The 12,698-nt window shown below is 33.3% G+C and overlaps 1 protein-coding gene across 2 annotated transcripts in view; it reads left to right on the top strand.

Annotated features, from left to right (window-relative positions):
• The window catches only part of MICU3 (mitochondrial calcium uptake family member 3), a 94,874-nt gene that overhangs the window by 73,342 nt on the left and 8,834 nt on the right, over window positions 1–12,698 (top strand). For both annotated transcript variants that reach the window (XM_063077207.1, XM_063077206.1), the window contains 3 exons: window positions 967–1,062; window positions 7,017–7,117; window positions 7,680–7,851. In XM_063077207.1, the coding sequence (XP_062933277.1) occupies window positions 967–1,062; window positions 7,017–7,117; window positions 7,680–7,851 (369 nt within the window). The remainder of the gene's footprint in view (window positions 1–966; window positions 1,063–7,016; window positions 7,118–7,679; window positions 7,852–12,698) is intronic.

Here is a 12,698-nt window from a genome sequence, read left to right as displayed (position 1 = left end):
TGAATTAAAAATTTAGAAGATTTTTGAAATAATTCTAGATGCACTATAATTTTATTAGTGGCACCAGTCTTTTAAAAATTAGGACAAAATTTTAAAAAGAGAAATTCTCTTATTACCAGCCTGTCACTCCCAAATACATCATGCAGCATTTTCTTCTCACCATAACCCGAAGACCTCCAAGTCTAATAACCTGTGAAATCATCCCTGATAAATTCTGACAAACTGTTTAATTTTTTTGTTTACAGAGATCCAAGTTAGGCTTGTAGTTCGACATTTTCATGGGATGATCTACTCTTCATAGTCTTGGTATCTCCCTTCTCAAACTTGCCAATATTGAGATAAAAGGTAGTGTTCTATCCTTGTAATAAAGATCAGAAAGTACCTTATCCGTTCAGAATACACACACCTACCAAATCCCTAAGTACCCTGCTTCCAGTGGTTTGACTTAAACAGGTATATTTCTTTTTGACAAGCTTTGGATTAATTTAAACTTTATTTCTCTAAAATATGGATAAGGTCATTTTGATTCTTTGATACACTAATAAAATGTTTGATAGCCAACAATAATTATTTTTAAATTAAGGATGATTTTTAACAAGTTGCTACAAAATTAGCAAAATCTTCTCCATATGAATATACTTCACACAAGTTATGAATAAAATTTTCATTTCAAACTTTCTTGGAAGTTATGTATGTTTAAGTAGAAGGGTGAAGGAGGGATTGGAGAATTTGATTCTTTTTGACAAAGCCGCATTGTACTTAGAAATAGTGATTATATACCATTATACTTTTGAAAGTACCAGCAGTGTAATAAAATACCATTGAGTGCAGCAGAAAACAAAAAAGATAAGCTAATGTGTTTTCTTTTTTTTTTCAAAGTTGGCTAGAAGAGATTTAAAGTGTATAAATTATCATTCTTCATGACTATTCTTTAGATTTGAGTTGTGCCTCTTAAAACTTCTACAGGTACTTAAAACAGATGCTGAGGAACTTGTCTCCAGAAGCTATTGGGACACATTGAGACGTAATACAAGCCAAGCACTCTTTTCAGACTTCGCAGAGGTATAATTAAACCACAAGGTCCTTATAGTATTTCCTATTTTGTTAATCTAGTTCTCATTTCATTTTACAGCCTCAGTGATGAAACAAAAAATGCATTTTATATTTTCCATTTTCTTCAATAAAGCAGTAATTACTATATATTAACTGTGTATTTGAATATGTCGGCTGTACTGACAGGGGCTACGAGATCACCTGTAATAGTCTATGTTAAATCAACTTGCTTATTGTATAAAACTGACTTTCCAACTTAATTAAAAAGAAATAGTAGGGGTTTTTTTTGTTTTTTACTTAAGGATCACTTTCTAGGAATTTGCAAGTAATATTTTATAGTTTCACTGAATCTTTTAACCTTACAATTACAATTTTACATGAAATGCTGAAATGTCTCACTTGGTAAAAGATAGCTGACTTTATAATTATGTTAGATTTAATCAATTAAATTTCCTAGTATTAATAGTGAGTGGCTTACCAAGGGCAGAGAAATAGAGGTAAAGGGAGATGTGTGGTAGAAACAGTCAATCAAGGAAGGGAGGAATATTTTACCTTGTCATTGTTTAAGATTGCCAGTAAATGGTAAAAATAAAAAGCAGACTGACCTTATTTCAGTTTTATTATTGTTTTAAATTTGATACAGACATGCACCTTATTGCTGGAGTCGGGGTGGACAACTTCCTCCATCCCATTCTTGTTATGCCACTGTCAATAGAGATATGTGATTTTTAAAAATGGGCTACATCTTGTAGATTAAATACTGATTTATGTTTCCTATTAAAAATTTTTTAATAAAAAATAAATCCTACTAGAAAAGATTTTTCAGTAATACTAAGAGATTTTTTTTTATTATCTTTTTCTCTTTCAAGTTGGCTTCTCGTTTCTTTTACTAAACTTTAAGTTTGGATTTTAAAAATTACATCTAAAATATCTAGAGAAGTAAACTGGAATCAGTTGTGACTTCTGTTGTCCATGTATACAGCATTACTCAATGGGCATCCCTAGAAAAGGGTGAACACTTGGAAATGTTAATTTTGTCAGTCGTGCTCAACTTTAAAGTCCCAAAGCAAATAAATAAAGAATTGTGCCCTATTTTTAATCTGCAATATGTAAATCTCATGAAATTTGTGACCAACAATTACCCTTTAAAGTTACCTTTTAAGTTTGAGCCATGTTGAGGCACGAAGTGGCAGATGTTCCATTTCCAGATATTTTATAAGTGCTTTATTTTGTAATCATTAAGTAGTCGGTGCTTAAAAATAAGAACTGGAAACACTCTCCGTTAGAGCTCCTGCAAGCCAACTATCTAGCTTTCGGGCTTCAAATTAACAGTCATGCCACTGTTGTCTCTCCCCATAGTAGAGTGTCTACCTCCCAAGCTCCAGCCTATCTTTAATCCCATCTAACTCTGCTAGAAATTCTCAGTTAGACAAAATCTGCTGATTAGATGTTGAATTTAATTTAAATCTTGAGAGGTTTGATAATAGAAGACCAGTCAGATCTTGCATACTCAGATTCTAAGATTTGTGTTAAGATCTTAGGAAAATCTTTATGGCTGCATCAGAGGTATGCTGGAGCTTGCTTTTACAGCATCACAGATCTAATTCTGCACATCTCTTCCCTACTCGACATTCTGTGATATTGAAAGTGGCTGTGGTAGGAGTATTAGTGCCACAGAAATTGGCAACCATTACAAATCAGTCTTTTTTTTCCCCCGTGAAGAAACCATTTACTAGCACACCATTGGCTGTAATCAATCAACATTGTGATCATAAGTTGCCAAATTAATTAATAAATTGACTCAAACATCATAAAAGTAAATCTGATGGAGAGAAGAAATTCCAAAGAAAAGAAAAGGAGGGGGAAAAAAAGAAACTTATATTGTGTTCCAAAGTAAAATAATTATTTGGGGATTATCTTTGTTACTACCCTCCCACAATAAAGAATAATAATTGAGAATTAACTATAGTTGTTACAACTAATTTTAATTCCTTATGGGTTACCACATATACCAGTGTAACATTGAATTGTTTATAGTATTAGTATTCAGGATTCATATTAGTTCAGAAAGAAGACTTGTAAATCTATTTGTATTCATTACGTATTTAAGATGTAATTATGAAAAAAAAAAGATGTAATTATGGAGATAAAGTAGTTCTCTTTAAATACTGTATGTAAATTAGATATTAGCTTTTCATATTCATAATCCAGAGCTGTTTCTAACCATAGATTTTTCAATTATAGTTAAACCATGTTTTTTTAGTTATTATAAAACCACATAATGAAAATTTGAATGTGCCACAGCTGACACCATTTTCTAATCAAAATCATATATAACAAGTTTTTAGTACAATTTGATAAGTATAGCATGTAACCATTGAATACAGTCTTTCAGTACCAGAATTATAAACACTATTTTGAGTTCTACAGAAGAAATTTAAAATTTTTCTTATTTGCTGTAAACACTACTATTATTACAGTAGATTATTCAAAAATTTTAGTAATAAATCAAGAGTTTGAAGACTTCCTCCAGCCCTTGGATAGAGCTTAAGATTATTATCACATTGTAATCAATAAAAATATTTTGGGAGGTTACCTTTAAACTATTTTAATAGTTCGATGAATTTGTATTTCATGTGAATTTATTAATTTATTTCATTTTTGATGAGATTATTCAGAATAATTTTTAATCGAAACGAAGTTAAATAATGGCTTTTCATGTAAATGGCCCATGGAGTTCTTTTGTTGCTTCTTCTGGCTTTGTTATGAAAACACCTGAATTCATTTTATTTTAACAAAGAGCACAATCAAAGGGATAAAGTCTCTATTTTTGTCTCAACTCTCTTGTGATTTATGTTATATATCACTGTTAGCATACCTTGGTCACTGGTGTAGTCTTCAGCGACTTGAACAGTACTGTTTTCACTGAACGGGGCAACACATTTTTCTCCATTTCCAATTTCTAGTTTTTTCTCTGATGTCAAACTGTTACTTCTGCTTCTGTGGGTCTGGATTACATGGATAAGTGCAGCCTAAGTAAGGTTTTGATGCTGAAAGACCGTTAAGTAAAGATCTGCTCCACTCAGTTGACATGAGAAAAACTGGCTGAATGAGGTCATTATTTAAAACGTGTGAAACAAAGCCATCTCGTTTTATTGTACTATGTCTTGAGGTAAAGGACGTAAGAACACTGGAAGAAACATTCCTTAATTATATTATCTGAGTTCACTAACTTTTGGTGTTCTTATAACTTCTCATTTTGGGCTCTTTGTTTAGATCTATATAGCATGTTTAATTTCAATAACAAAAAATAAGAAGAGTATACCACGTAAGAATATTTTTTCCCATTAAGCTTCATTGACATTATTATCTTTTCTGTCTTGTCCAGTCTTTTATCATATTCCTGAAATATGTTAATTTGGCAAAAATAAATAATAAAAGTTAACATTTGTTGGGCATTTACAGTATGCTAGTCACAGTGCTAAATGATTTACATCTGTTGTCTAGCCCTTACAACAACCGTTTAGGGTAGGTACTGTAATTATTCCTGAAGTTAGTAATATCCTCACAAATATTTACTTCCCCAAGGTCATTTAAATATGTCAGGATTCAAAGCCAGCATTCTGACTCTCAAACTCGTTTTATTTGCTCACCACATTACTGCTTATTTGTGAAGTGAGCAACTTTTTTGAAAACACCACCCCCCTTCCTTATCCACTTTGTCCCCTTTCCTTCCACTGCATTCCTCTAGCTTCCAGGTGGATACTCGATTTTTAACGCTAACAGGCTAGAGTCTCCACTGTTACGCTCACTTAGGCATGCCTTCTGAAATATCTCCTCTCCCTACTAATTGAAGCTGTTCCATGGATAATAAACTGACTAAACTAGACTACACTAAATCACAAAAGACTATCTATAATTGACATCAGATGTCGCAAAGGCATTTGCTTCTTATAATTACCAGTAAGAACACCTTTATGCTTAATTTACACTCATATTTTAACTTTTTCCTCAAAACTGTAATTATAGATAGTATTATTCCCATTTTACAGAGAAGGAAGCTGAAGATCAAAAAGCCAGTGAATTCAGGTCTTCTGATTTTAAATCCTGCCTTCTTTCTATGAGAGTACTCTGCCTCCACAGCTTAAAGCCGCTGGTGAAAGTAGTGCCTTTCGAGAGCTACTCAAATTACACAAGTCTCTTCTCACATGGGGTGACCTGAAAGGCTGGCACCACTAATATTTCTCAACATTCATAATAAGTTTGTTCAAGAACATATATTTAGAAGATAGTATGTGGCACTTAGCTACCTGACTGCATTATTTTTCCCCTTGCAATCAGATCAAACCACTGTCAGATCATCAAGTTGGTTGTGTTATAGGGAACGTCTCAGGCATTCCAACTACTGAGAATACTTGGGACTTAGCAAACTAAACTGAGTGGTAGTAGTAGAGCTCTTCCAAACTAATTATAAGGAGGTTAAATGCTGGAGATTGATTAGGAAAATCCAAACTAAATTATTTAAATATACATAGGATATTTAGATGGTTACTAAAAACTTTCAATGATTTTAGATAGTGTAAAATATAGGTATGTTACATGCTGGAATTTTTAAGAGAGACGTGAGTAATCAAAGTAGCAAAGAGATCATTGTAGACAAATAGTTTAATGGATTAAAAGACGGCATGTTGGAGAGGAAATCAGAAGACGTAGTCTCTGTTACTCCATACTAGTCATTAGAAAAGAATATTTGCTCCATGGAGAAAGGAAATAAAGGTCCAGCAGATGTTTTGAAGGATGAAATAGCTATCTCATGAAATATTGGGAAGAGGGATAAAGCAATAAAAATTTGGTATGTGGAAGGTGGGTGAAATGAGACTTTTTGCTACCGTAGAAGAAAACTGATCATTTGTAGAGAAGCATTTGTTTTCTGTGTCTTATATTTCCTTTGAAGTATTATCAAGATTGTGGCCAAGAAGTAATACATTTCAACTCTGTACCTTTAGTGGACCTCTACAGCTTTCTTTCTTAATAGATGGTATTGTTTAACCTCTTATTTTTTTTACATTTCCTAGGATGATGTATAGGAGAGTTATTTTTGTACCCGAGTTTATAACTTAGGTCTGAGTTAATGGCCAAGTGAAGAAGGAAGGAAGGGAAGAAAAAGGAGGACCTGTAAAGCACATTAAAGGAAAAAGGGAAGATTCTCATAGGACATCACACCTTATGAGGACTATAATCAAGCAGTTTTAAGAATATGGTTGTTGGAACTTAGTTTATCAAGTTGAGTGGGAGAGGAAAAATCCCTTGGAATTAATTTCTTATCCATTCAAAAAATTATGTAAGACTTTTCTTTGAAAAAATCATATATGATGTAAATTCCAAGGTAATGTTATTACTATAGTTTCTCTTTCAAAATATAGTATTGTCTATTTAAAGTGCTGTAGCTATGGAATAGTTAGAATATAATAGAAAAGTATCATGGCTGAAGGAAGCTTGAGGCCATTCTGTGTCTGCTCCATGTGTTCAGTACATCTGGAGAATTTACCTCTTTGAACATCCTAAATAAATGAGTTTTTCAGTTTAATTAGGAAAATCTAAACTGGATTACTTAAATAAAAATAGAATATTTAGATTATTACTAAAGGATTTCCATGATTTTTCATAGTTTCATAGTTTCATACATACCCCATGTGCATAATTCAGGGTTGAAAACTTTTTAAAAATTCTCATGTCTTTAAAATTTTTTGGTAAAGATCAGTTTCATTTAAGTTTTTATATTCAAACTTTGAGCTTCATTTCAACTGTAATTTCATTTATTAATATAGCCTGTGTTTTTCATTCTAATGTTAATATATTTACATTCTTGACATTTAAAAGTCGATAAAATTTTTTGAGGGATATTGGGTATCCCTATTCTGTTTCTTTTACTGAAGCTAACTTTTAAATTATGGTTTTTTAAGCGTGCTGATGACATCACAAGTTTAGTAGCAGATACTACACTTCTTGTACACTTTTTTGGAAAGAAAGGAAAAGCTGAGCTCAACTTTGAAGATTTTTATAGGTGAGCCTAATTATATATTTTTATTGAAAATTGTTAGTGCGCTAAACCTCTTTGCTACTTTCGTCTTAACTGAAGATACTCTATATAATAAATATCCACTTCCATCAGTACCTACATACCAGTGGTTTCATCAATAATTATGACAGGAATTTAGTGAGTGATAAAAAATGTCTGAATATCTGGATTGTTATCTCCTGTATATTCAGAAGAAAATATGTTGCCAATTTCTTAGTCTCAATAAGCTATGATAATAAAAACAAGCAACTTAAGTATCATTGCTACTCTGCAAAGTACTTTTGTTATCCCCATTTTATAGATGAGGAAACTTAGCCCCTGTGAAGCTGTTATTTGCCCTGGGTGCTACAGTCCTGAAGTGGTAAAGCCTCTTATAACCTGTGCTCTTTTCTTTCCATTTATAGAGTAGAATTTTATGAAGCTTCGGGTCATCATGTAATTAAATTATTTCCGTATAACTTTTTCTAGGACAGTGAATATTTGATCATTTTCTGTTAGCATTACTCCTTATTTATCTTGCTCATTCTTTATTACTTTTTTGCCATAGGTTCATGGATAACCTCCAAACAGAAGTTTTAGAAATAGAATTCCTTTCCTACTCTAATGGAATGAATACTATCAGTGAAGAAGATTTTGCTCATATTCTTTTACGATATACAAATGTGGAAAATACATCAGTGTTTTTGGAAAATGTACGTTACAGTATACCTGAAGAAAAGGTATCTAATCTCCCATATTTATTTTGTTATATATATGTTATTATCTTGTAATTATATAGGTCTGTAAAATATATTGCCCTTTTGTTAGTTCTTTTGCTCTATGGACTAAAAGATATTTTGGATACTTTTTTTTCTTTTTCTTTTCTTTTTTTTTTTTTTTTTTTTTTTTCCTGTATCCTAAGTGCTCTGGCTGAATATTTAAAAATTAATTTATTTTAAATTCTGGGTAGATATCTTTCTTAGGTATGCTGGAAACCCTTAAGGCCATTAGCAGTTGTCTTATTCAAATTAAGAATATCATCTTTCAAGAGAATCCTGCTGAACTTTATGCTTTGACTACTACATAAACATCACCTCATCTAAAACAGTTTATATTGACATCATTTCTGTCACACTCTATTCTTTTCTATAACACCCTTAATAAAGGGTCATTTGAAGACTGCCATTGATGAGTGAATGATCTTATCAGCAGTTGAAGTGAGGTTTTTCAGAGTTTGGATGGCATGAATGGTTAAGAACCTGGGACAACGGATTGTCTATTTATTTAGTAACAAATGTGTTGTCAGCACTTCTGAGCAGTTGCATTATCTAGTGGCATTTGAATGCATCATTGCAACCAAATAGAACTGGCATTACAAGTACCCCTTCAAGCATGGGATGTTTTGGATATATTGCCTTCTATTTGTGTTTATAGAAGGATCAAGTTAATCTATCCAAGAAAAACTTGCAAATTGTTTGACTTTGTTTAAAAGGGATACACGGTGACAATGTAACAATTCTCTAGTTTCTCTAAGGAATGGGGAAAAAGGACTTGCTACATTTGGCCATTAGCTTACATTGTCTCTTAATCAGAAGCCTTTTATGTGTTTTAATGTTTAACTGAGTTTTTCTAATAGGCACTTCCCTGAAAGTAAATCTTGGAGATTGTACTACTTTATTAAGCTACTAGCATATTATTTAGGGCCTTGAATCTGTGGGGTTTTTGTTTTGATTTTTTTATTATTATTAAATGGAAACATTAAACTCTGTAACTCAAAAAGTTAAATTCCAGGGTGAAGAGTTTATAGGAAATCTTTGCACTGTTTTTGCAACTATTTTTTGTACTTAAAATCATTTCAAAATAAGAAGATTTTTAAAAACTGAGTTTAGCTTCTGAAGAGTTCTAATTGAAGTAAGCATCTTAAGCACTACCAATCATTACAGTAGAAAAGGAAAATTTTACAAGTGAACCAACATTGATTGATTCTCATTCATTGTTTTTTTGCATTACCTCATTAGTCCTCTGAACAACCTTCCAATGTGGACATCTTTCTTTGGAAAAAGGAAAGCTAGGCTTTCAGGTACTTAGATACTTGTCCGAGGATTCAAACCCAGGGTTTTCCAATCATAGTTCTACCACACCCTACTTATGTCTTTCTCTTCCTGTCACTTCTCATTGCCTTCCCTCCAAAAGAATAACAACTACTACAGTTTGTTTTTTCCTTTTTCCTTCCTTTTTTTTTTTGGCAGCTGGCCAGTACAGGGATCGAACCCTGGACCTTGGTGTTATCAGCACCTTGCTCTAACTAACTGAACTAACCAGCCAGCCATCAATTCCTATTATTTGAGTAGCACTTTACATTGCTAAAATACTTTAATTTTAATTCGTTTATCTAGCAGATAAGTACTAAGCATTGACTATTTAGTAGGCCTTATTTTAGACACTGGGGATAAAGTGACGAGATAAGCAAAATTCTCTCATGGAAATATATCTTAGTGGACAAACAAAATAAACAAGCACCAACAAAAAAGATATACTTCCAGATAATGAAAAATGTTATGAAGGGGACAAGAGTCATGGGACTGGAAAAGAAGGTGGACTGCAGGGGTGAGCTTTTCTGTAGAGGTAGCTTTTGAAGAGAGACTGTGAAGAATCAGTTATGCAAAAGATCTGGATAAAGAGCAATCCAGGCAGAGGTGACAGCAAATACCAAGGACCTGGGGACAGAAAAAGCTTAGTTTATTTGAGAAAAAGCCAAAAAGCAAAGTAAGTGAACAGGAATGTAGTAGCAGATGAGGAGGGAGAGAGGGTCAGGTCTTTTAGGACCCTGTAGGCCAGGGTAAGGAGTTTAGATTTTATTGTAATAGTGGCTATAAGATGGGAGGCCACTATAGTGTTTAAACTTTATAGCAGGAGTCAGCAAACTACCCCACCTTCTATTTTTGCAAATAAATTTTATTGGAACAGCCAGGCTCATTCATTTAATGTATTGTCTGTGGCTGCTTTTGCACCATAATGGTAAAGTTAAATAGTTGCAACAGAGACCATGTAGCCAGCAAAAATGAAAATATTTACTCTCTGGCCCTTTACAGAAAAACTTTTCCAACCTTACTTTAGAGCATAGGCATGATGTTCATTCATTCAGTAAGTATTTACTCAATAAGTACGGGCCATCTGCTACAACACTCAGATGTTGTCTGATTCATGTGCCAGATATGATATGATTCGTGTTTCAGAAGGTCACCTTGGCTACTGCATAACAGAATAAACTTTAGTTGGCCCAGATATGAAAGAGACAAGTTCAGATGCTGTTATAGGAGTCCAGGTAAGAGAGAAGCATTGCTTGGACCAGGATAAAAGTAGGGAAGAGGGGTCAGATATTGGACCATGTAAAAAGTAGAGCTGATAGAAATTGTTCATAGATTATATCTCAACATAAAGGAAAAAGAGGAATTAAGAATAACTCCTAGGGTTTTGGCCTGAACCACAAGGTGAAACAATGGTGCCATCTACTGAGCTAGGCAAGATTATGAATTTGGGATTAAAGAGGGAATCTAGTTTTATTAGGAACAAATTAAGTTTGAGAATCCTACTAGATACCTAAGTGAAGATATTAAGCAGGCAGTTGGATATGTGAGTCTAGCATTCAAGCATGCAATCAAGACTACTGATTAGTATACAGACTTCCAGATTGTGTCTCTAGCTTAAACACCTCCCCTGACTTTCCGACTTTTACAAAAATCTTACTACCTACTCAGCATTTCCACTTGCAAAACTGAACTGATCATTCCCATAGAACTTGTTCCACATACCATCTTTCCTTTTTCAGTTCTTGGAAACTCCATTCTTCCTAATTGCTATGGCCAAAATTTTGGACTCCTTCTTACCTTCTACATACCATCCATCAACAAATCCTTATTGATACTTCTATCAGAGTTTGATGCTTCTATCAGAGTTTGACCATTTCTTGCCAAACCTCCACTGCTACCACCCAAGTAACAATTCTCTCTTGCCTGGATTACCACAGTTGTCTCCTAAATCATCTCTCTGCTTCCGACTTTGCCTCCCTGCAATCTGTTCTGCATTTAGCATTTAAGGAAATGCACTACACCATGATGTAAAGCATCTTACCACAACATGGAAAGCATCTTACCAAAGTAAGATCTCCATTCTTCTCAAAGTAAAAGCCAAAATCCTTACAGTGGATCCTACATGAGCTGCTCCTTCATTACCTCTCACCTCACTTCCTACCATTCTGAACCTCCTGGAGCACTTTGCTCCAGCCACAGAAACTCCTTAGTTTCTCAAATACCAGGCAGTCTTCTATCTCGGAGCGTTTGTAATGTTCTCTTCCCTTAACAGAATGCTCTTCCCCTAATATCCACATGGATCACCATGTTATTTCTCAATGATGCCTACCGTTTTCAATCTAATATATAAATAACAACCTATTATGTAAATAATTTATCACCTATTATATAAATTATACCCCCCTGGCATACCCTGTTCCTTCTTACCTTAATCTTTTTTTATTTCCATAGCATTATCATTTCCTCACATGCTATATAATTTGCTTATTTATATACATACTATAAAATTTTCATTGTTTAACTAGATAAGCAATAGAATTTACTTATTTTTATTGTTTGTCTATTTCCCTCAACTAAAATGTAAGCTGCAAGAGGGCTGGTATTTTTGTCTTTTTTTAGTGACTCATATATACACAGCACTTAAAACTCCTGTTGAATGGTGGATACATGGTATTTAAAGATGTAGAACTATATTTTTATGAATTTTACCTACAGATATATTCACTTGTGATGAAATGGCAGATGTACGAGCTTGTTCATTATAGTGTTGTTTGTAATAGAAAAAGATTAGAAACCACCTAAATGTCTTTTAATAAGTCACTGGTTAAATATACTATGATATATCTATAGAATGGAATAAGGTGCAGCTGAAAAAAGACCAAGAAAATTCTTTATATACTAATATAGAATGACCTCCAAGATATAGTAATTGAAAAGAGCCTGGTTTAGAACAGTGTGTACAGTATACTACCATTGGTATGAAAAGATAGCCTGTGCTAACTCTGGAAGGACCCACAGAATTAGAAACATTGGCTCCTCTAAGGAAAGGAACTACATGGCTAAGGGACAGGGAAGGAAGGAGACTTTGTGTTGTACAGTCTTTTGTACCTTTTGAATACATTGAACATTGAATACATTGCCATGTAAAATAAATAATTTTAAATGTTTTAAAATGCCATGGGACTAGGTGAACTTATCTAGGGAGAGAATGTAGATAGAGACCAGAAAGGAAGGGAAGATGGCTTCTCATAATAACCACATAATATAAATACTAATAAGAAAGTAGTATAATTATCGTTATTAAACTTTGAGGAAACCAGTGTTCAGAAAGATTGAAGTGACTTACCTTAGGTCCTGCAGCCAGTAAAATTTCAGAGTTTATATCTTCTGCTTACTCCAGAATGGTACATTTCTCTCAACCTTTTAAAATTGTGTATATTTCTAAAAGTTACTATATAGTTGCCATTTAGATCAGTTACCTGTAAACCTTGAACAGT

This window comes from Cynocephalus volans, chromosome 13 (genome assembly GCF_027409185.1).
Source record: "Cynocephalus volans isolate mCynVol1 chromosome 13, mCynVol1.pri, whole genome shotgun sequence".
Classification (NCBI taxonomy): domain Eukaryota; kingdom Metazoa; phylum Chordata; class Mammalia; order Dermoptera; family Cynocephalidae; genus Cynocephalus; species Cynocephalus volans.
The sequence above is the reverse complement of the archived record's forward strand: the minus strand, read 5'-3'. Positions and strand labels throughout refer to the sequence as shown.